Source organism: Gracilinanus agilis, chromosome 4 (genome assembly GCF_016433145.1).
Source record: "Gracilinanus agilis isolate LMUSP501 chromosome 4, AgileGrace, whole genome shotgun sequence".
In the NCBI taxonomy this organism is placed as follows: Eukaryota; Metazoa; Chordata; class Mammalia; order Didelphimorphia; family Didelphidae; genus Gracilinanus; species Gracilinanus agilis.
The window spans coordinates 7,812,948-7,834,869 of NC_058133.1; the positions used below are offsets into that span (position 1 = coordinate 7,812,948).

The following is a 21,922-nucleotide window of genomic DNA, read 5'->3' on the forward strand; positions in this document are numbered from 1 at the left end:
AGCCCAGGGTCAAACTGCTGTTGAACCATCACCAGCTGGGTCAGTTCCTTGTTATTTCCCAGACTTGGTTTCATCATCTGTGAAAGGGACATCATAATGGCAGCTACCTGGAGGAGGTTTTGTGAGGATCAGAGATCCTCCAGAGTGCTGGGCAAGCCTTAAAGCTTTCTCTTCTCTCTGTTCATTCTATTTGGACTCCTGAACGAGGAGCCTTTAGCACAATGCTTGGCACATGGGGAACTCCCAGGTGAGGAAATTCCTTCTTCCCGTGAAGATTGGCCCTTCCTCTGCTCAATCTTTTTTTTTTTTTTTTTTAAACCCTTAACTTCTGTGTATTGGCTCCTAGGTGGAAGAGTGGTAAGGGTGGGCAATGGGGGTCAAGGGACTTGCCCAGGGTCACACAGCTGGGAAGTGTCTGAGGCTGGATTTGAACCCAGGACCTCCCATCTCTAGGCCTGACTCTCCATCCACTGAGCTACCCAGCTCCCTCCACTCTGCTCAGTCTTAAAAATTATGAGACTTGCTTGAAGTCCCACAGCTAGTCTAGGCAAAGCAGGTTTTCTGGTTATAAGCCCGACTGTCTCCACCGAGTTATCTCTTGTGTCATGGAGGGCTCAACACATAGCAAACACTTATTAAAAACTTGTCACTTGCTTAGGACCAGAGGTAGAGTTGAGGCTGAATTTCCAATTTACTCAAACTCCTGGGTTCTCTTTCCAAAAATGGCTGCCTGCCCACATGTCTCTGCATCCTGCCCTCGTGTCCATCCTGCCCTCATGCTGGGGCTCCATCCTGCCACTCAGGAATCCTAGAAATTCACCTCTGTGAAATTTCCTCTTGAGAGACGGCGAAGCCTGTTCCATCCAGAGCTGGTCTGAGTTAAGATGACTTGGGTTCAGGCTGGGCTCTTTTCAGAGACACGGACAATTCTCTAAGGTGGAGTTTTCAGTCTGCATCCATGGAGGGGGTGTCCATGTCCATGTTGGGAGAGGGGACCAGGGGTTCAGCAACGGGACAGAGATCTTGGTTGTCCAAGGAAGGTCAAATGAGCCTGATGGGCTGCTTAAGAGTTTTTTTTTTTTAATTCCTGTATCTGTTCCCAAGCAAATGAAAGTCCTTTCAATCAGCATTTGCATTTTTGGATAAGGCCATCCCTCCTTGATAGCCATATGATACATTAGCTCTCTGTGTGGGAGTCGGGGAGCTCATTACCTACTTCTGGTGAAATGAGAGACATGAGTCATTCTGAAGCTTTGCCTTAGAGATTTCCTTGTAAAATTCCAGGTGGGGGATGAGTCAAGAGAGAACGTTTGTGATACAAGCCCTGCCTCCCCACCCCGAAACCAATACTAATTCATCGGAGTCCATAAATCCTAGATGAGTGCAGGCTTTGGGCAGCATGCATAGATTTTGTAGAAACATATGCATATGTGTTATCTTTAAACAAAACTTACTTTCTGTCTCATTAGTGCCCTTCTAAGTCAGAAGGGCAAGGGACACTCCTTCTCTGGCTCCTTTTGTCCCTTCCCCTTGCACAAATCCCATCCTTACAACAGGCAAACAGGGTTTAGTGACTTTCCCAGGTTACACAGCTAGGAAGTGTCTGAAGTCAGATTTGAACTCACATCTTCCTGATTTCAGGCTTAGCGCTCTATCTACTGTGCTTCCTAGCTGCCCCTGTCCCCCTCTCTTGATAGAATGAAGGCACCTGGAGGGGAGGATAATTTCATTTTAGTCTTTTCATCCTACAACAGACACTTAAGACTCTTGTTGATTGATTCTAATATTTGAGTAACCTAAATCAAATCCTTAGAGCATGTGACCATTGGAGGGACTCTTTAATTTGCTGATTTTATTCTCCATTTGTATCTTAGCCATCTGAAAATCCTGCACACCATCTATATCCCAACCGAATAACAAAATATTATTTTGAGAAGCTCACAAAAGCAGAGGGGGAGATATTCGAGATACCCATCACATAGGCTCCATCCATGGAAGAGTTTGCAATCTAATTGGAAAATAGAGCCCTCTCTGAAAGGTATTATTCAAAGGCTGTTGTGATTGGAAAATTGAAATGCTTGATGCTGCCAGGAGTAATGGATTTTTGATGGCATTGCTTCTGCTTACTGAATTTCCATGATGCCTTCTCTTAGCATTAACAGAAAAAACTCGAATGCATAGAAATGGGCTGTGGACTGCTATGAAACAGTGTTCGATTTGGAGTCAGAAGATCTATTCCTTCTGGCATGTGTGGTCTTGGATAAATGATTGAGAAGCTCCAGACCTCCATTTCTTCATCTGCAAAAGGAGGGGGTTGGGCAAATTTCTTCCATGTTCCCTTCCCATTCTAGGTTGCTATGGACCTGAGATCTTTCACAAACAAGGCCCAGTGTTGACTGATCGAGTCTGATCATATAAGGAGGTCTGCAAAGACCAGTGGAAAAGGCATAAGACCAAACACTTTGCATTTGCTTATCCCTATACATCGGTGATTCCCAAAGTGGGCGCCACCGCCCCCTGGTCGGTGCTGCAGTGATCCAAGGAAGGTGGTGATGGCCACAGGGGCATTTATCTTTCCTATTAATTGCTATTAAAATTAAAAAAAATATTTTCCAGGAGGCTGAATAATATTTTTTTCTGGAAAGGTGGCGGTAGGCCAAAAAAGTTTGGGAACCACTGCTATACATGGTTTTCATGATAGAATATGAGCTCCTTGAGGGCAAGTCAAGTCAAGGAAATAAGCACTTATTAAACACCTACTATGAGACCAGCATCACGAAGGTGGCGAGGGCCAGAGAAAGGGCAAAACCATGGTCTCTGTTTTCAGGGAGTTCACAATCTGATGGAGGAGAAAACACAAACCACTATGTACAAACAAGATATGGACCGAGCAAACTGGAGATGATCTTTGAGGGCAAGAATAAGGGGGAGGTCAGAAAAAGCTTCCCACGGGAGATGGGCTTTTAGCTGAGTCTTGAAGGAAGCTGGAGAAGCTGTAGGTAAAGACGAAGATGAAGAGGGAGGGCTTGAGAAACGGGGGCCAGTGAGCAGAAATGCTCCAATCTGGGAGATGGACTTCATATGAAGAATGGCAAGGAAACGACGATCTCTGAATTGCAGAGTATTTGAAGGGATGAAAGAAGCCTGGAAAACCATTTGCAGGGAGAAGCTAGGTAACACAGTAGATAGAGCACCGGGTCAGGAGGATGTGGGTTCAAATTTAGTCTCTGACACTTCATAACTGTGTGAACCTAGGCAAGTCACTTAACCCTGATTGTCTAGTCTTTGCTGTTCTTTTGTCTTACAATCGATGAGACAGAAGGTAAGTCTGTTGCTTTTTTATTTAAAGAAAGGTGAGTGTAGGTAGGGCACATAAGGAATGGCTGTAAAAGCTAGAGTATTTTCTGTTTGAACCTAAAGGCAATAGGTAGCCAATGGAGATTATTGAATGGGAGGTGGGGTTTGATATGATCAAATCTGCCTACATTTTAAGATAACTGAATTGAGGATGGACTGGAGTGGAGAGAGGTGAGAAGATGAGTCTAGCCAGAAGACTATAAAAATACTTGAGGAACCAGGTGATGAAGGCCTGTACCTGGGTCATGAGGAGAGTCAAAAGCAAGAAGAGAGTATATTTGAGAGATGTTGTCAAGGTAGAAATGACAAGACCTGGCAACATGGTGCATATGGGTGTTGAGAGAGGGTGTGTGGCTGGGTTGTAAGCCTGAGGGACTGGATGGTGATGCAGGCAGGAGTAATAAATAGCAAAAGCTGTGTGACCCTGGGCAAGTCACTTAATCCCCATTGCCAAGCCTTTACCCCTCTTCTGCCTTGCAACCAAAACATACTATTGGTTCCAAGATGGAAGGTGAGGATTTAAAAAAAAGAGTAAGAGGCAAATTGGGAAGAGGGGAAGAAAAATGAGCTTAGTGTTGGCCATTTGGAATTTTAGATGTTTTTAGGAAACATATAGTTGGAGATGCTCAACAGGCAGTGGGCTATGCACGGTTGGAGGTTGGCCAGGAAGTGAGGACTGAATAAAGAATTTGGGAATCATCAGTATTTGGATGAAAATTGAATCCATGGGAGCTGATTAGGTCAGCAAATGCAATAGTAAAGGAAAAGAGAGGACGCCACAGGACAAAGTCTACTGGGACACCCATGATTGCCAAGCAAACCCTGGATGAAGATCTAGCAAAGGAGACTGAAAACAGCCATCACCCAGGTGGGAGAAGAGCTGAGAGAGAGAGAGAGAGTAGCACCCCAAAACCCAGAGAGGAGGGTACAAAGAGAAGAGGCTGCTTCACAGTGGCAAGGACTGCCGAGAGGTCAAGAGAGGATGAAGATGGAGAAAAGGTCACTGGGATGACAGCTATGAGATCGTTAGCCACTTTGGAGAGGACAGTTTTGGTTGACTGATGAAGTCATAAGCCAGACTAGAAAGTGAAGAAGAATGTGAGAGGAGAGGAAGTGAAGGCATCGGTGACCATCATGGTGACAGCCAAGGATTCTAGCTATGAAGAAGCAGAGAGAGACAGATACAAGATGGTTTGCAGGGACGGACGCTCCCTCCTTAATCCATCTTTCCTCATCTTGATTGCTCTTCACACAGCTCCTGAAATTATTTTCTAAAAACAGAGTTCAGACCATGCCACCTTCCCTTCCTCTCCCCTCCCCAGCTCAATAAAGTTCAGCAGCTCCTTGTTTCCTCTATGACCAAATATAAATTGTTCTTTTGGGCATTTATGAGTCTTCACCACCCGGCCCCTTCCTACTTTTGACGCTCCTCATGCACACTACTCCCTTCCATCCTATTTCTGGTTCAGCCCCAGGAGCCTACTTGCTATTCCTCACACACAAAGCTCCATCTATCATCTCTTCTCCCTTCCACTGACTCATGCCTGGAATTCTTTCTCTCCTCACTTCCCTCTTCTTGACTCAGCTCCAGTGCCTCCTACTCACCCCCCAAAACTGCTAGTGCTCCCCCTTCCAAGATTAGCCTGCATCTGGTTTGATTACAAGGTGCATCTCTCTCTCTCTTTTACCCGTTGGCTTCTCCATTAGAATGTAAGCTTCTCGAGGGCAAGGATAGTTTCCTTTTGCCTTTGTATTCCCAGGGCTTAGCATAGTTCCTAGCACATTAGTAGCATTAATAAGTGTGAATTGACGAGTTAATCAAAAGTGCTGATTAATTAATTAAAAGTAATAATTAATTATCATTGAATTTAATCGGTCTGAGTTTGCTTGGACAACAAGCTTGTTTTTTTTTTTTAAATTATTTATATTAATCTGTTTGTTATCTTTAAATACCCAGCTGCTCCCTTCTACTTATTTTAAAGGAAAACAAACAGGCATTGGCTATCACACCATGCCATCCACGCTGGAAATCTGGTTTTCTATGAAGCCAAAAATCAAGCAAAATGCCACTTAGTGAAGACCGATGGAGGTTAACCTGGTTATTCGTGGGTGTCGTCTGGCTACGTTGCCCAGAACGGCCGCTCTTTAGAAGCCATGGCCGCCCCTTGAAAATCCGCAAGGGCGCCTTTACAGTTCCGTTTGAGAGCCTAAAACGCTTACCTTGGGCAGTTCCTCAATTTGATTGGCATCTAGATAAAGCTCCTCGAGAGTCCGCTCAAAGTTAAAGACCTCCTTCGGCACCTGCTGAAGGCCGCAGTGGGAGTAGTCCAACACCGCCACGATCTCTTCTTCGCCTCGGAAACATCGGCACGGCACCAGGCGGCCGATAAGCTTCCGTTTGGTTGTCATCTCCAGGCACTGCACTAGAGAACGAGAAAAAGGGTCCTTTCACTCTCTGCCCTTTGGAAAAAGACCCCATTCTGAGACTTACAACAGGGATAACCACTTTTCCTCTTGGAACAGAAATGGGACATATCCTTCCCTCGGCACAAAGGACGTTTGTACGTTTTCGAGGCTGATTCCCCCCCCTCCTCCCCAGCTCTCCAGGACTCCAGAGTCCCCTCCTCCCGCCCCACCCCCAGCTCCAGTCCAGTGGAGGAAGAACGCCCCCTCCCCAAGCAAAACCAAAGAAACACGTCTCTGATTGCTCCACTCTTTTTGCTAATTGAGGGAATAGAGAAATTCTTCCATTTCAGTAAAAGGCTTCCCTCCTGGTCCGCTTTTGTGCCCTCCTGAGTTCTAACCTCCTGGGTCAGAGGACTGAGATGGTTCTTTTACTATCAGGAATTGCCCACAGGAATCCCGTGCATGTGGATGCAAGCACGGATCCTTGATCTCGGGGGAGGTCACGCAGGACTGCTTGGTGGTGGCGATCTCTTCTCCACAATACAGTTTTATCTCTGGAAACAGAATTAGGATCACGACAGGAACTCGGGTGGACCATTTTTTTCTTTGCCAGCAACACATATTTATGTGTGTGTGTGTGTGTGTGTGTGTGTGTGTGTGTCTGCACATCTCTATGACTTGGGAAATTTTATATTGTTTATCTGTCTCACATCTCCATCTTTCATTGTGCCAATAATATCACACTCACTCTTCATTGACTTCCACATATCTAAAGTCTGTTTTGTGTCCAGCATAATGTCGTACTTAACAGGAATACCTCCAACATTAGCAGTTGACAAAAGGATTTGGGGAGGTTTCATCAGTAAACAGCCTTTCCTAATAGGCTCTGGACACACAATCCTGAGTTTAAGGTGGAAGTAAACCAGATAAGAATTATACACATGGGCAGCTGGGTAGCTCAGTGGATGGAGAGCCAGGCCTAGAGACAGGAGGTCCTGGGTTCAAATCTGGCTTCAGACACTTCCCAGCTGTGTGACCCTGGGCAAGTCACTTGACCCCCATGGCCCACCCTGACCACTCTTCCACCAAGGAGCCAATACACAGAAGTTAAGGGTTTTTTTAAAAAAGAATTATACACGAGTGTGATTCGACATTGTGGATGGTAGTTGGGGCTCTGAGGAAGTCGCCTCATCTCATTTTCCTTGTTGCTAAAACCAAGAAGTCGGGCTATTCAAAAAGCAACAAGCTTTACAGAAGCTCCCAATCCTGAAAGTCTCCGATTCATAGAAAGATCTGGCGCCTGTCGTGTAGATGGGGGGGGGGGGCGGGATTGTTAACCTGGTTTATGTCATGGAGCCCTTCGGTGCTCTGCTGCCGCCGATGGATCTCTTCTCAGAATAAAGGATTGTTCTCTGTCCTTGTAATGGCAGGAAATGGCACGTGTCGACTAGGGCTTAGGAAAAGTGAGCTGCTGTCCCCCCAAAGACAACTTGGATGCTCCATCCAACAAGTCAACAAGTCGTGCCAGGGAGGGTCCACTAGGAAGCCCGCTCTGGCCTTAGGAAGCTCTGCTCCAGAGATCTGGGGGCGAGAGGAGGTGCTGACATGAGATCTCTCACACGGGCTCTAATGCATTCTCCTGCTGGAAAGCAACATGCTTAGAGCGCTGGCCTTGGACCCTAGCCAGCCTCTGACTCAGATGGCTCTGGGACCTTCGAGAAGCCGCTTCTCGAACATCACCAGCTCCCAACCTCAGACAACTCTCTTGGACTACAAACTTCAAGGCATCTGAACTGGTAAAGGGGGTTTCCTCACCTGAGATTCAAGATACCAATGAAACCTCAGGTCCAAATGGAACAAAAAAGAGAAACCCACAACAAATCTGTACAATAACCCTGGAAAGCAAAGAGGGCAGATACATACCATCAGTAGCGTGTGTGTGTGTGTGTGTGTGTGTGTGTGTTTTCCCATAACTTCACAGGATCATAAAGTAAAGGCAATGAGCTGTAATGAATAGAGAGTTGGCTTTGAAACTCAGAAGATGGGCTCAAGAGTCACCTCTGACAAGTATTGACTTGGTCACCCTGAGCAAGTCACTTCACTTTCCAGTATCTAGACGACGCTCTTTAATAGGAGGTTTCAGAAGTGTTTGCCTTTGATGGTAGAGGGAGTTGTCCTCATCCGGGGGTTCCCTATCCCTATTCTATTGTGGGACCTCAGAGCCCAACCACTCCAACCTTCTCATTTTACCGAAGGAGAAGGTTTGGTCTAGGGATGCTTGCCCAAAGCCATGCAGAGAGGAAGCTCCAGAGGCAGGATTCTGAGCCCAGGTGGGTCCTCTGGCTCCCGACCAAGGGCTCATTCTCTTGAACCATGTGATTTCTTCCCTATGGGAACCTCTCCACCAAGGCAGATGCTCACTGATCGTTACCACAGAGTCTTAAAGAACTCTCTGGATCACTGAGAGGCTAAAAGACTTTGCCATTAGATGGCAGAGGCAGGACTTGGACTCGGGTCCTTCGACTGCAAAGCGAGTGCTCAACAATACCCACTTTGCTCAGCTGTCTGGCTCCTCCACTTTATAGGTAAGTAGCTTGAGATACAAAGAATGTACCTGACCTGCTCATGATTGCAGGAAGAGTTAGGAGCAGCCCTGGGGTTCTAGATCTTCTGGGGTTCTAGATCTCCTCCTTTCCAGCTCTTGGATGTTCCAGTACATGACAATGTGTTGCCTGGATGACCAAAGGCTTTGACATTTCCATTGCCTGCTAGCCTCCCAGAATGGGAGTTTCCCTAGAGCCCGAGGGCACGGGGAGAATGGCAGAATCAGCTGGCGGGGGCAGCCCTTACTTCTCTTCCTAAAAACCAAAGAAAGCTCAATGCCAAGATAAAATTCTCTGGCCTGGATGGAGCTGCTGGTAAAAGGGGGCAGGCAGAGTCCGGCTCCCATCCTGGGTCACCCTAAAGCCTGGAGATGCCTCTACAAGGTAGCCTCTGTGGCGATCGCCAGCCGCTCTCTAAGGCAGTAAGACAGACGTGCGAGGGAGAGAAAAGTCTCAAATCTGAACCTTTTCCACAGTGACAGAATCCTAGGTCTGGCCTTGACACTGTGGATGATGACAGCAACAGTAATGAATATCCTGATCGAGTCCCCCTACGAGTGCCAGCCTTGGAGATGTGCCTAGATCCGTGGCGCCAAACACAAACAGAAACAGGGACCACTAAAGGGCATGGAGCGATCCCTGCAGGCTGTTGATTGAATTAGAAAACCACATATTAATAGTGTCTGCCTGTGCCTGCCTATATTTTTATTTTATTAAATATTCTCCATTTACATTTTCATCTGGCACTTAAGTAATTGATATTTTATTTCAGTTTGGTGGGTTCCATGCAGCCCACAACCATGTGTTTGGTAGCTCTAGTCGAGAGCAGCACCAGAAGGTCAAGAGACTTGCCCAGAATCACACACCCAATATGCAGGACTTGAACTTGGGTCTTCTTGACTCTGAGGCACACCTCCATATGTCCCTTGGGGGGAGATGCTTTAGAAATATTTTCATAAAAATGGGAAGGTAAATGGGGACAGCTGGGTAGCTCAGAGGATGGAGAGTCAGGCCTAGAGACGGGAGGTCCTGGGTTCAAATCTGGCCTCAGACACTTCCCAGCTGTGTGACCCTAGGCAAGTCACTTGACCCCCATGGCCCACCCTTATCACTCTTCTGTCTTGGAGCCAATACACAGAAGTTAAGGGTTTTTAAAAAAGGGGAAGGTAAAGAGGACAACTTCATCGATAAGGTTTTTAGGTCTCAGCCTCTCATCCCTACTAACAGTTTGAAAACATTAACTCAGAAGAGCTAAAACATCTTTTTCATCAAATTGGAAGACTGGTGCAAGAGAAAGAATCAGAAGACGTGGTTTTGCTACTTGCTACCTGTATGACCTTGGACAAGTCAATGGATGCCTCCAATCTTCAGGGATCTCATCTGTGAAATGAGGGAGCGATGAAATTGGGCTCGTCGGCTAGTGCCGAATCTCTCCTCCTTCGTGGGTGGCTCTTCTTCAGAAGCCCGAACTCCTTCCAGGATTCGATAGAGCCTTGCCTCGGAGGGCTTCAAGGCACAAGAGAAGAGCCATCTATTCAAGCTGGCATTTGCAACATGGAGCAAGCTGCTATGATGGAATTTCAAGCTGCTTTATGCTGATATTTCTATCATAACTCTGGATAATTCCTGCTTTTTTTCTATTTTTATTGATATTTTAATCAATGTGAATGAACCATGTTTGTATTTGGACCCTCGGGCTACTTAGAACAAATGGTGCAACTGTGTAAATCAACTCAATAAATGGGATCCCACAAGAGAAACTCTTCCCATTGGCTCCCTCCATCCCTCCCTCCTTGCCTCAACCAGGGATGCTCTAGGTCTAAGAGAGGCGGCCGGCCGGCCTGGGAGCAGGCAGACTCGAAGAGGTTCATGACGCACATAACGGCCCTCTTTCCCATCCCCGAAGGGGAGAAGAAGAGAAAATCCACTTGAATGGAAAGAAAAATGAGATCTAGGAATTCTGCAGAAAACTGTCACTTAGAGGCAGGAGAGTTTGCTCGGAAATCTGCCATCTTCAGCATCTTCTGGGGAGAGAAGCCGCTGCCGCTGCCTGTGTTCTCTGGAGATAAACAACTTCCCTAAACTGGGCATCAGAGGCCCATCCATTAAATAACTGGGGATACGCAGCGTGGATGACCGTGTTCCTAGGTGGTGCCATGGATCGAACTCGGGGCTTGGAACAAGGAAGATGAGGCCAACATCTGCCTTATTTACTCACTAGCAGTGTGACTGGGTAGGTACTTCATAGTCTCTTCTTTCTAGGTCTTTCTTGCTTTCTCCTGATCCTCCTCCTTTCTCTGTGACCCCCCAGGCTCCTTTGCTGGATTTTCATCCTGCTGTGCCCACTCACTATGGGCGTCCCATACGGCTCTGTCCTAGGCCACTTTCTTCTCCTTCTAGACTACATTTGGTGACTCCTCAGCACTCCAGGATCCAGTTACCCTCTCGAGGCTGAGATTCTTAGATCCGCTCTTGTAGCCCCAACTTTCAGGCTGACCCCCAACCTTCCATCTCCAACTTGCCTGTTGGCCAGGTTGAACTGGTCTCCCTTGAGGCGTCTTAAATTGGACTTTGCCCCCCGACCCTTCCCTCTTCCTAACTTCCCTTTTACTGTCCAGGATATCACTGTCCTGTTGGCCAACCAAGTGGGTCCCGTCACGATTCCCTCGACTCTCTCTCAGCTCTCGGAGTGCCTGTTGATTCTTCCTCTCGTCTTTCCAACAGGCGTCCTTCCCTCCTCTGACACTGCCACCATCACCTTGCCTCCTTGCCGCACAGCGGGACTATGGCAGTGCCTTCGGGGGGACCCCAGGGCATCCTCCACTCTGCTGCCAAGGAGACCTTCTTAAAGCTCAGGTCCAACCTTTCCAGCCCTCCTGGTCAATGGAGAGGGTTTCAAAGGTTGGGAAGCCCTTTACACACATGATCCCATTTGGCGTCCCAGCCACCATGAGGAAGAGGCGCCATTATTGCCCCCTTTTTACAGAAGTAAAAACTGAGGCAGACAAAGGTAAAATGATTTGTCAGGGTTCAAGTAGCTAGAAGGTATCTGAGGCTAGATTGGCACTCAGTTCTTCCTCCCTCCAGGGCCAGGGCACGCAGACCCTGTGCTACCCCAGGTGGTTTCCTCTGATCTCTAGGATCAAATATACAATCTCTGCTTGGCTTTTGAAGTCCTTTATAGCCCAGCCTCTGCCCTCTCGCCCATGTCCTTCTACCTTTCTTAGTCCTTCTCCCACCTCACCTCCCATTTGCCAATAGCCTGTGCTCTGCAGCCTGGCCTCCTTCCATAAGATGCCGCATCTCTCCGCTCCTGGCGTTCTCGGCGCTGCCCCCCATTCCTGGGATCCTCCCCTTCCTCATCGTTGCCTCCTGGCCTCCTTCGGCTTCCAGCTAAAAATCCTACAATGTGCAAGAGACCCCCATCACGCCCTGAACGCCAGCCCTTTCCTCTGACTGTTATTTCAATTCGATTCTGCCTGCTCGCACAGCAGCGTTTGCACGTGGTGGCCCCCATTCGACGAGGGGTTCTTGGGGAGCCTCTCTTACAACCTTAGCACTTGGCACAGTGCCCAGTCATGGGGGCGTCTGACTGGAGCAGAACCCAGGGAAAGGCAGGAGGCATGGGGGAGCGGGCACGGCAGACCAGTGTCGCCACCCCGGCCATCCCGAGACATCGTGAAACCTCAGCAGAGTCGTCCACGGGCTCGAACCCGAGAACCGCCAGTAATTCTGCCTCCTGCCCGTTGCCTTCAGCCACCATGTGGGGAAACCATCCTTGTGGCTATTGAAGGGGCTTCACCAATAGCTACGGAAGACCCAGATCTTTGTACGGAACGTTTTCATCTCCTTTTCAGTGCAGCGGGTCGATGGCGGCTCGTTGCCCCTCTGTGCCCCCGGCTTCCATGGAACAATTTCCAAAGAATATTATAAAAGTACAAACAAGCAGGGAAAATGGTTCTCCCTAATGCCGAGCTCCTACTGTCTGTCATTAATGATCCCTGTCTAGTCGACGTGGACTCTGGAATCGGGCCTGATTCTGGCAATTTGTACTAAGCCCGAGATCAGGGATGTTTCACTCTCTCGGGGATGTAGGACGCCATAGAAGAAATGAGTCTCTCTTTTTAATGCCCCGACCTTCCATCTTAGAATCAATGCTGGTGTTGGTTCCAAGGCAGAAGAGAGGTAAGGGTCAGGCAATGGGAGTTAAGTGACTTTTCTAGGATCACACAGCAGGGAAGTGTCTGAGGCTAGATTTGAACCCAGGATCTCCCCTCTCTAGAACTGGCTTTCCATCCTCTGAGCCACCCAGCTGCTCCTGAAATGAATCTTTTTGAGATACACTCACAAAACATCCACCTTTAGAATCTAGTCTGCACTTTATCAGTCCTGGCAGTTGGAGGATTATTCGGGTATGACATGCTCTCGGAGCAAGGCTGGTTTCCTTTCCCCCACTTCTGGGTGATCTGGGCAAGCTGTGAGGGTGCAGAAAGGGAGGGGACCGGAAGGCAAGGGAAGAACCCCTCGGCAGCTACTGGTTCAGGGGCTGGGATAAGGGCTGTCAGGAACTGCCTGGGTGCTCTGGGCCAGAACAACTATGGACGGGAAAAAGGGAGGCATCCTTCCTTTGCTCTAGACTCAGTTTTCATGGGAAAAAATCCCCAGTTTTAAATGGTGAAAGCGTGCAATGCATGCGTGCATGGTGATCGCCACGCTCGTGCCCCAGTCATCCAACATGGTATCTCGAGGAAATGCCGTATCTAAAATGACATCCTAAGAAATGAGTATTGTGAGTAAGTGGATTTCCTACTCGATCAAGGGGGCTTTATTGGGCAGGGGGGACCCAGCATTGGAGAGAGATTGTCTCTGACCTCAGGGAGCCTGCAGGGCATCTGAACACGGTCACCTCTGAAGAGGCCACCTTCTAATGTGCCGAGTCTCTGGACTGGTGAGTTGATTAAATAACTGTGATTTTCCAGGTGCTGTGTGGCTTTGGGCAAGTCAATTCACTTATGGGCCTCAGTTTGCTCAATGGCAAAGGTCCAAGATAGGGTTAAAAGCAGCTCTAATTTCCTCTTGGCTCTAGAACTGAACTCCGATGGACCCATGATCCTGAGGTGGCCAACTGAGGGGAAATCTTGAGATCGGCATGGTGGGTATAACATAGAATGACCTGGTGTAGACACAGTGATGGTGGTGATGGGAGAGGGAAGGATGTACCAAAGGGGAAGAAGAGGGCCCATGTGTGCACCAAATAAAAAAGTAATAGGAGGCACGATCCAAGGAAAGGATTTTCTACTTGCTACCCAACCTACTCAACAGGGGAAGCTGGGATGTCAGCACATGAAAAACCGAGCTCCGAGAAGAGCCCGCCACCGAGCCACCAAACAATAACTAAAGCTCCTGACGGTGTCCTCCTCTCTGTTCTTTCATTAGAGAAAGAGAAAGATTCCCGAGACATCTCGTCCTCCCCATGGAGCCCCCATTCATTCGGTCCTTCCTCTGCTCTTCGGTCCAAGGTAGAAAGAACGCTTTTCCTGTCCCTTCTCCCTCCAAAGATGTCCTCCTCATGAAGACACCAACTTTGAGACATCTTCGGACTTCTCAAGAATACCTCGGGGTCCCTCATGTGCAAAATGGAGCTGTTGGACTAGACCGCCTTGACCTTCCCTCCAACCTCCTCAGCTTCGTGGGGGCTCCATGAAGGGAAGGTGAGGCTTCTAGACCAAGATTCTTGGCTGCGGAGGGTCTCTGCAGAGGCTCCTCACTTCACTTCTACTTGGAGCTGAGGCCAATTCTCCCTTTGGATCTTTTTAAGGCTCAGCTCAGGGCGTAAGTTGTCTCCTAGGCAAGATTTTTCCAGATCCATCCAGTGGCCTGCTGGTAAATGTTTAACAACCAGCTTTCCTAAAGCTGCCAACTGTGAGATTAAAAATTAATATCCAAATTCGCCAAGTATTATGTTTAATAAATGTATTAATAATTTGAGGCAAGAAAGGCAAGTAAAAAGGCAGCTAAGCCAGCCACGCACATGGGAAAAAAGAGGGAGAAGCGGAGCTACACACAACTATATATAAACAACATAAGCATGCAACTTGGGGATGAAAAGGAAAGGAATTCTGGGAGATAAAGTCTCAGGGTTCAAGATTTTCTAATTACACATAACACACTTGAAAATCTGATCTGCATTATGAACATTTTTCCATTATTTCCTTCCTTCCTTCCTTCCTTCCTTCCTTCCTTCCTTTCTTCCTTCCTTCCTTTCTTTCTTTCTTTCTTTCTTTCTTTCTTTCTTTCTTTCTTTCTTTCTTTCTTTCTTTCTTTCTTTCTTTCTTTCTTTCTTTCTTTCTTTCTCCCTTGCCTTCTGTCTTAGTTCCAAGGCAGGAGAGCGGTAAGGGCCAGGCAATGGGGGTTAAGTGATTTGCCCAGGGTCACACGGCTGGGAAGTGTCCGAGTTGAGATTTGAACCCAAGGTTTCCCATCTCAAGGCCTGGTTTTCCATCTACTAAGCTACCCAGCTGCCCCAGACCTTTGATATAAAGCCCTGATTTATAGCATATGACAAATTGCAAAGAATGTAATGACTGGCGTTCATGAACTAGTTCAAGGTGGTTCCAATTCTTAGTGCCATTTAACTCCAGAAAACGACTTGCATCCACTCATCTGTGCACACACTGTGCTCTCCAGTAGAGAATGAGCTCCTTGGGAGCAAAGAATTTAATTTTTGTCTTAGTGTCACTCGGTGTCAAGCCCAGTAAGGTGGCAGACAGTGAAATTAATAAATGTCTGTTGAATCCCATTTCATAAAAACATCTTTGACAAATATCAGATAGAGGCAGCTAGGTGGTGCGGTGGATAGAGCAGCAGACTTAGAGCCAGGAAGACTCATCTGAGTTCAAATCTAGCCTCAAGCATCACTAGCAGTGTGACCCTGGGCAAGTCACCTAACCCTGTTTGCCTCAGTTTCCTCATCTGTAAAATTACCTGGAGAAGGAAATGGCAAGTCACTTCAGTGTCTTAGCTATGTGACCTTGGGACAAATCAATTCACCCTGTTTGCCTCAGTTTCCTCATCTGTAAAATGAGCTGTAGAAGGAATGAAAAACTACTTCAATATCTCTGCCAAGAAATCCCCCAATGGGGTCACAGATATTGAACTTGACTGAAAACAACTGAATAACAACAAAATGAGGAAGCTGGAATTGTGGATATAGAACTTGATTCAAGCCAAGGAAGACCCGCATTCCAGTCCTGCCTCTGATACATCCTGCTGGGCGACCTGGAGCCAATCGCTGGACGTCTGAAAGCCTCAAAGAATCCAGAATCCAGAGAGGAATCCAGAGAGGGACCTGAAATCCCAAAGCTAGTCTCTGTCCTCGTGAAGAATAAATCCGTGTTTTCGCTGCTCGCCAGAGAGCCCAAAAATAAGAAATTCTGTCCTCGGACCATCTCGTACCCTCCCAGATACATGCTAGAAGTCAGATCCTTCCTGTCCAATGACAGAGTTTCAGCTAATTATGTTAGAGACAGAAGTGAAACCGTTTATCCTCCAGACATCATGGAAGCTTCCTTTTCAAGGCTCGTGCGGGCGCCTTCCTGAGTGGTGAAAGCAGAAAAGTAGCCGCCAGGCCGGAGCTCGTATGAGGCAAAGGGGACATTTTAAAAGACTCGCCTCCTGCCACGGTGATGAGGGGAAAAGCGCATTCCGGACTTGAGTGACGTTAAGTTCTTTCTTTGAATAGCTTTCCAGGAACGGGCTGCCTTCCCCGGGGAGGACTGTTCTCAGAGAGATACTGGCATGGCTGGACTGTACGAGTGGTGACCTCGGAAAAACCGGACTAGCGGGAAGTGTTCCGGTCATGACACAGGACTGGCAGGTCTGCGAGAACTGGACGATTTCAAAGTCACGTCCCTCCTCTCATAGATGGTGCGTCCGAGCCCTGGAGACGGAGGTCAGGGACTTGCCCAAAGTGTCGACGTAATAAATGTCCAAGCTGGGCTTTGAACGGAGGTCTCTTGCCTCGAAGATCAGTGATCTTTCACTGGGGTCTGCAGCCAGATTTGAACCCAGGACCTCCCATCTCTAGTCCTGGCTCTCTATCCACTGGGCCACCTCACTGTCCCTGGCAAGTGTCTTTTTATGGACACCGTTTAAGCACCTGAGTGATATTTTAGTTACCAGATCGTGCCTGGCTTCTAGGGAAAGTGTGGACGTACACATCACTGAGAGAGACAGCCAGGATCAAATGCAGGGTGTAGAGAGCCCAGCCCCCCACCAAGGACATGTGGTAGATGACTAATTGAACTGCGAAAGAATGAAAACCAGCTTTCAGTGAGTGATAATTGGGTGGGGAAATCAGAAAGGCAGACGTTATGATGAGCTTGTTATGAGTACATAGGAGAAGCGTTAGGACCTGAAGTGACCGGAGTAATGATGATCTCGTCCAGCTCCACGGTCACGGGAGAGAGGCGAAGGGAGCACTCTACAGATCATTTAGCCCAGACATCTCAAATACGGCTGCATGGATGGCTTAGGGGCCCCCATTTCTCTTTGAGCTTGAGGTCTTTCTCTTGTCCAGCCCATCCATTTTCCATTTTCCAACTTGGGCAGAGGTTGGCCAACCACTCTTCAGTTATGGAGGATAGGAACTGCCCCTGCGATTTCAGGAAAGGAAACTCTCTCATCCCAAGGCAGGTTGTCACCTCCATACCTTCAGTAACTAAACAGCCCCTTCTCCTAAGGAGTTTAAGTTGTGGTGGGGAAACAACATGGCCCCAGGGAAGGAGGTATAAGAAGACCGTTTCAGCTCTGGAGGGCAGAAGAGCCCTAAAAATGAACAGAATGTGGGAAGGCTTTGAACGGGAGCTGCCCTCTGAGGGGAGCCTCCAATGGAGGGGAGGGGGAGCATTCCAGGCAGGGAGAGAGTCCCACGCGCGAGTATGGAGGTGGGAGAGGGACTGTTTTGTTCAGGAAACAGCAAGGATGCCTGTTAGGCTAGAACGTATAATGGATGTGGGGGAGTCATGTGGCCAGAGCTAAAGTGGGCCAGATTGGAGTTTCAAATGCCAAACATTTGAAGTTTGTATTTTATCTTACAGGCATCAGGGAGATGCCAAACCTTCATAAAAGGGGGGAGTGGAAAAAAGGATTAAAAGGTATCCTGGGAATTCTTTTTCAGGTCTTGAGCAAAATGGATAGTGGCTCCCACAGTTTTAAGCTTTGGTCAGGATTGGAACCCAAACCTGCCATTTGAACCTCTGGGCTCTTTCTCCCCCATAGCCTCTTGGGAAATCTTTTCTCACTCAGAATCAGAAGGAACCTCCTCAAGGCAGCATGAGTTCTTTTTTGGGGGAGAGAGGAGGAAGGGAACTCTTTACCTAGAGCTGGAGCAGATGTTTGTTCAAGGGGATCTTGACTTCTCAAATGGCTATTTGACAGAGAAGCCCAAGAAAGTCGACTTGCTCTAATTTGCCATCATTCACAGATGGAGAATGCTTTCAACAAGTTTGCCAACAAACATGGTGCCCTGGAGCATATACATATACATACCTATCATCTGTCCACCAACAACTGGAAAATTATATATCTATATACACCTATATACATATGTGCTTGTAGAGATACAATTTCCGAGTTATTATTTGACAGCTAAGTCAGCAGTCAGGCAAAAAGGGTCATCTAAGCAATGTATTCAACATGAGATTCAGAAGGAGGTTTTCCTCATGAAATATTTTTTCTCTGTTTCCCTTCCCTCCCTCCTCCCCATCTCAGCCCCAGCCTTTCCTCCTTCCCCTTCTCTCTTCCACCCCCCTCTTATCCCCGCCCCCTTCTCTCCTTTGTGGAAGGAGGTGGTGATTCTTTCCCCACTTCATAATGAATCTCATTTCTTTCATCTTTGACACAACGGGAAACAGAGCACAGGACCAAACTTCTGGAGCCAGCAGGATTTGTGGATGGGATTTCTGTCTCTCTACACCCATGCAGACATGTTTGTGTATGGAGATGCTGTGCTATCTCCCCCTTGAGTGTGCCGGTTTCTTGAGAGTAGGAAATATTGGACATTTTTCCTTAGGATTTGCTTTGTTGTCAGCACCGTGCTCGGCGTGTGGCATCCCCTTAATAAATATGAGAAGACTGATTAAAAGCACATTGCTATTTCTTTGCCCCTTTTTGTGGAGGGCAAAGTCTGTCTTTGATATAGTTTTTTTGGTCACAATGCCTGGCATAAAGCAAAGGCTTAATAAATTCTTTTATGTTCTTTGATTGATTGATCGATCGATCGATCGATTGATTCATTCATACACACATCCATCCATCCATCCATCCATCCATCCATCCATCCATCCATCCATCTATCCATCCANATCCATCCATCCATCCATCCATCCATCCATCCATCCATCCATCCATCTATCCATCCACTAATTTCATTCAGCCTTTCCTCAAGAAAGATCTCTTACAAGAAATGCGATAGTAAGAAAAGGCATGCTAAGACAGCAATGCAGCTTTAGTGGAGAAGGGCTGCAGAGCTCATCTGGTAGCAGGCAATGCACGTTTATATTATTTAACTTATATGAGGGCTGAAAAAAGAGTTTTAACCAACAAGAAGGGAAACGACCATATTTATAAGCTACAAGCATGGTGGGGGTGGTTTGAGGGTCCAGAGGAAATCAAGGGAGGTTCCCCAGCGCGTGCAGTAAGAACAAAGATGAGCTTTACTTCTGATGTGAAGAAAGTGCTTCTCTCTCCCCTGTTTCCCTCTCTGATGCACTGTGCAGGGGATCAGGAGGGAAAGAACTTCGGTTTCCCTCTTGGGTTCTTGGGCTCCCTGCCATGTTGGGTGTTACACTGCAGACTAACCATCCCATCTGTCTTCTTCACAAGGAGCCCCCAGCCCAGCAGGTGAGGCCAGTGAACTGCGGGAGGGCTTCAGTCTCCCTTCCCTTGCTGAATATTTTATGGCCTTTAGATGTGGCTTCATTTCCTGTTAAGTGTACTCTCCAGGCAATCTGACAGATGGGCCTGGCGTCTTCTGGTGTTTATTTGGTATTAGCAAAACTAGAACAAATCTGCCTTTTTCAAAGAGTTTCTAGTTAGGAGGCAATAAAGCTGTACATGGCTGGGTGGTGGTGTTTTTGGTGGGACGAGGGGTGGATTTAATGAGATGGAATGATACCATTTTTGGGGAAAGAACCTGTCACTGCTATGTCCTTGGTATTTAACACATTGACACCTCCCTTTTTTAAAAAAGGTCAAGGTTTGAAAAAACATCTACATTGCCTTGTTGGATTTGATCCTTGCCTCATGGCCAATATGATTGGGGAAATAGGAGGAAAGTGAGCCTCAAAGAGTTTGGGACGCGTGACTAGTTAGTATTTCTGTTATGATTTGAATCCAGATCTCTCTGACTCCAAATCCCTTGGAAAAAAATCCTGAAAGACAGTGATGTTCTCTGATGGGCAGTGTGGAATAGTTAGTATATAGAGGTCTTACCTTGGAGTCAAGAAGACTTGGATTCAAATCCTGACTTATACAGTCTCTTTGTAATCTTGGGTAAGTCCCTTTATTCAGCTCATTCGCTCAGCTTTTATGGAAAGACTACCATGTGGCAGGGGGTGTGCTAGGCACTGGGGATTCATAAGCAAAAATGAAACCCTCCTCCTACAGCGAGGGTCTTCCCTCTGAGACCAGCTCCAGTTAAGCCTGGCTGCATCTCAGCTGTGCTCAACGGTTGGCATACTGCCTTTCCTATGAGAACACGAGCTCCCTGAGGTCAGGGGCGGCTTCTGCCTTTCTTTGTAGACCCCAACACTAGGCACAGTGTCCAGAGCAGAGTGGGAGCTCACTAGATGTTGGCTGACTTCACTGTCTATTCTTGCCCCCGAAGGAGTTTCCGTTGTGTCCCAGGCAGCTTGCTAAGATTACAGAGGACTCATGAGAGCTGTTCATCTGCATCGGAGGAGGGAGCTCGGACCATCACCACACAGCAACTAAAGGAATGACTATGTGGCCCCTTAGCAAAAGAAACAAAAGCCAATGGCCCCAAGACTTGGGGACATCCTGTATTCTGTGGGGGATAGATAGAGCATACAAAAATGTTGTGACAAAAGCAGTTGTCCCTGGGTCCGTATCTGTCCATTCCCATGGCTAAGGGAGCTGTTCTGGACTCCTACGACGATATTAATTAATAATCGCCAAATGATGAAGCATCTTTTCCATATTCATGACCATGAGATGCTATTATGTGATTTTACATTTCTAAAATACATTTGTGCTCCGCTAACTGGACTCTTAAAAGAAAATTGAAAATATAATAACCTGGATGGAAGACTATCTTCTAATTTATTCATTATCCGAGGACTTACGTGGGATCACAGGACCTCAGAATTGGGAAGGGTTCTCGTAGGGGGGAAGGGAGGGAGCAAGAAGGGGCCCCACGAAGCACAGAGAAAAGGCACGAGGAGTGATTTCCAAAATTTGCAGGCGTCTCCCCAGATTTCCTTTTCCAGCTTTAACCCTAATCCTGCCCAGGGATAATCCTACAGGAAATAGCTATGGGTGAATGAGCATTCATTTCACCTTATTCATTTAAGATCAGTTAAGTTTGAGTCAAAATACACATTTATTAAGTGCCTACTGTGTGCTAGCGACTACCTGAGTGCTGGGGATACAAAGAAAGGTAAACGGTAGTTCCTATGCTCAGGGAATCCACGATCTAATAGGAGAGACAACATGCCAAGAGTTATGCATAAGCAAGCTATGGAAAGTGTAGACTGGAAATAAACAACCCAGGCAAGGACCAGACTGAAGAAGGGTTGGAAAAGGCTTCCTAGAAGGTGGGGTTTTAGATGGTGAATGAAGGAATTCAGGTGATCCAGGAGACGGGGAGGGGAGGACACATCTGGAGTGGGGGACAGCCAGGGAAATGCCTGGAGTAGGGAGATAGAGGAACCTGGAGTCAAATGGTGGGAACAAGACGGATGCCTCACTGATTAGGAGGATCTTTACTGAATGATGGGCAAAATCTGGGGTCTGGGTAATTGGTGTGATCAGAGGCAGAGAACCGGGGTGAAGTTGTGAGCTGTGACATCTATGGTTCACCAGAGCCTAGATTTAGATCTGAAAAGGACTTTAGAGACCTTCATCTAACAACAGATGGAGTAGAAACTGAGGCTTAGAAAAGTCAAATCAAGGTAAAAGTGACTCCAGGACACTGGATGTCATTGTGCCACACCAACTCTGTAGTGTTAGTGCCTTAGTTTTCTCTCCCCTTGGGGATTCGCTGCAGGGAGTGCCTATGCTGGTCCAGGGTCCTGATTCATGGAGGCTTCAGAAGCCAGGAGAAAAGCTCATCTAATCAGGAGAAGTGATGAGGAAGGTGTGGCTAGATCTATCTGAACTGACAGATTCCTCCTCCTAGAGAAAGACGTCCAGATGGGACAGTCTCCATCCTCCATTGTTCTGGACAACACCTCGTGTCTATTAACCTTGCCTAAGACACTGTAAACTGTTTTTGCTGCCGTGTCCCATTATTGATTCAGATCATGCTTTTGAGC

At 47.3% G+C, this 21,922-nt stretch overlaps 1 protein-coding gene across 1 annotated transcript in view; it reads right to left on the bottom strand.

Annotated features, from left to right (window-relative positions):
• The window catches only part of LRRC7 (leucine rich repeat containing 7), a 360,178-nt gene that overhangs the window by 315,341 nt on the left and 22,915 nt on the right, over nt 1-21,922 (bottom strand). Inside the window, exon 2 of the mRNA XM_044674756.1 lies at nt 5,578-5,780. Within this exon, the coding sequence (XP_044530691.1) occupies nt 5,578-5,780 (203 nt within the window). The remainder of the gene's footprint in view (nt 1-5,577; nt 5,781-21,922) is intronic.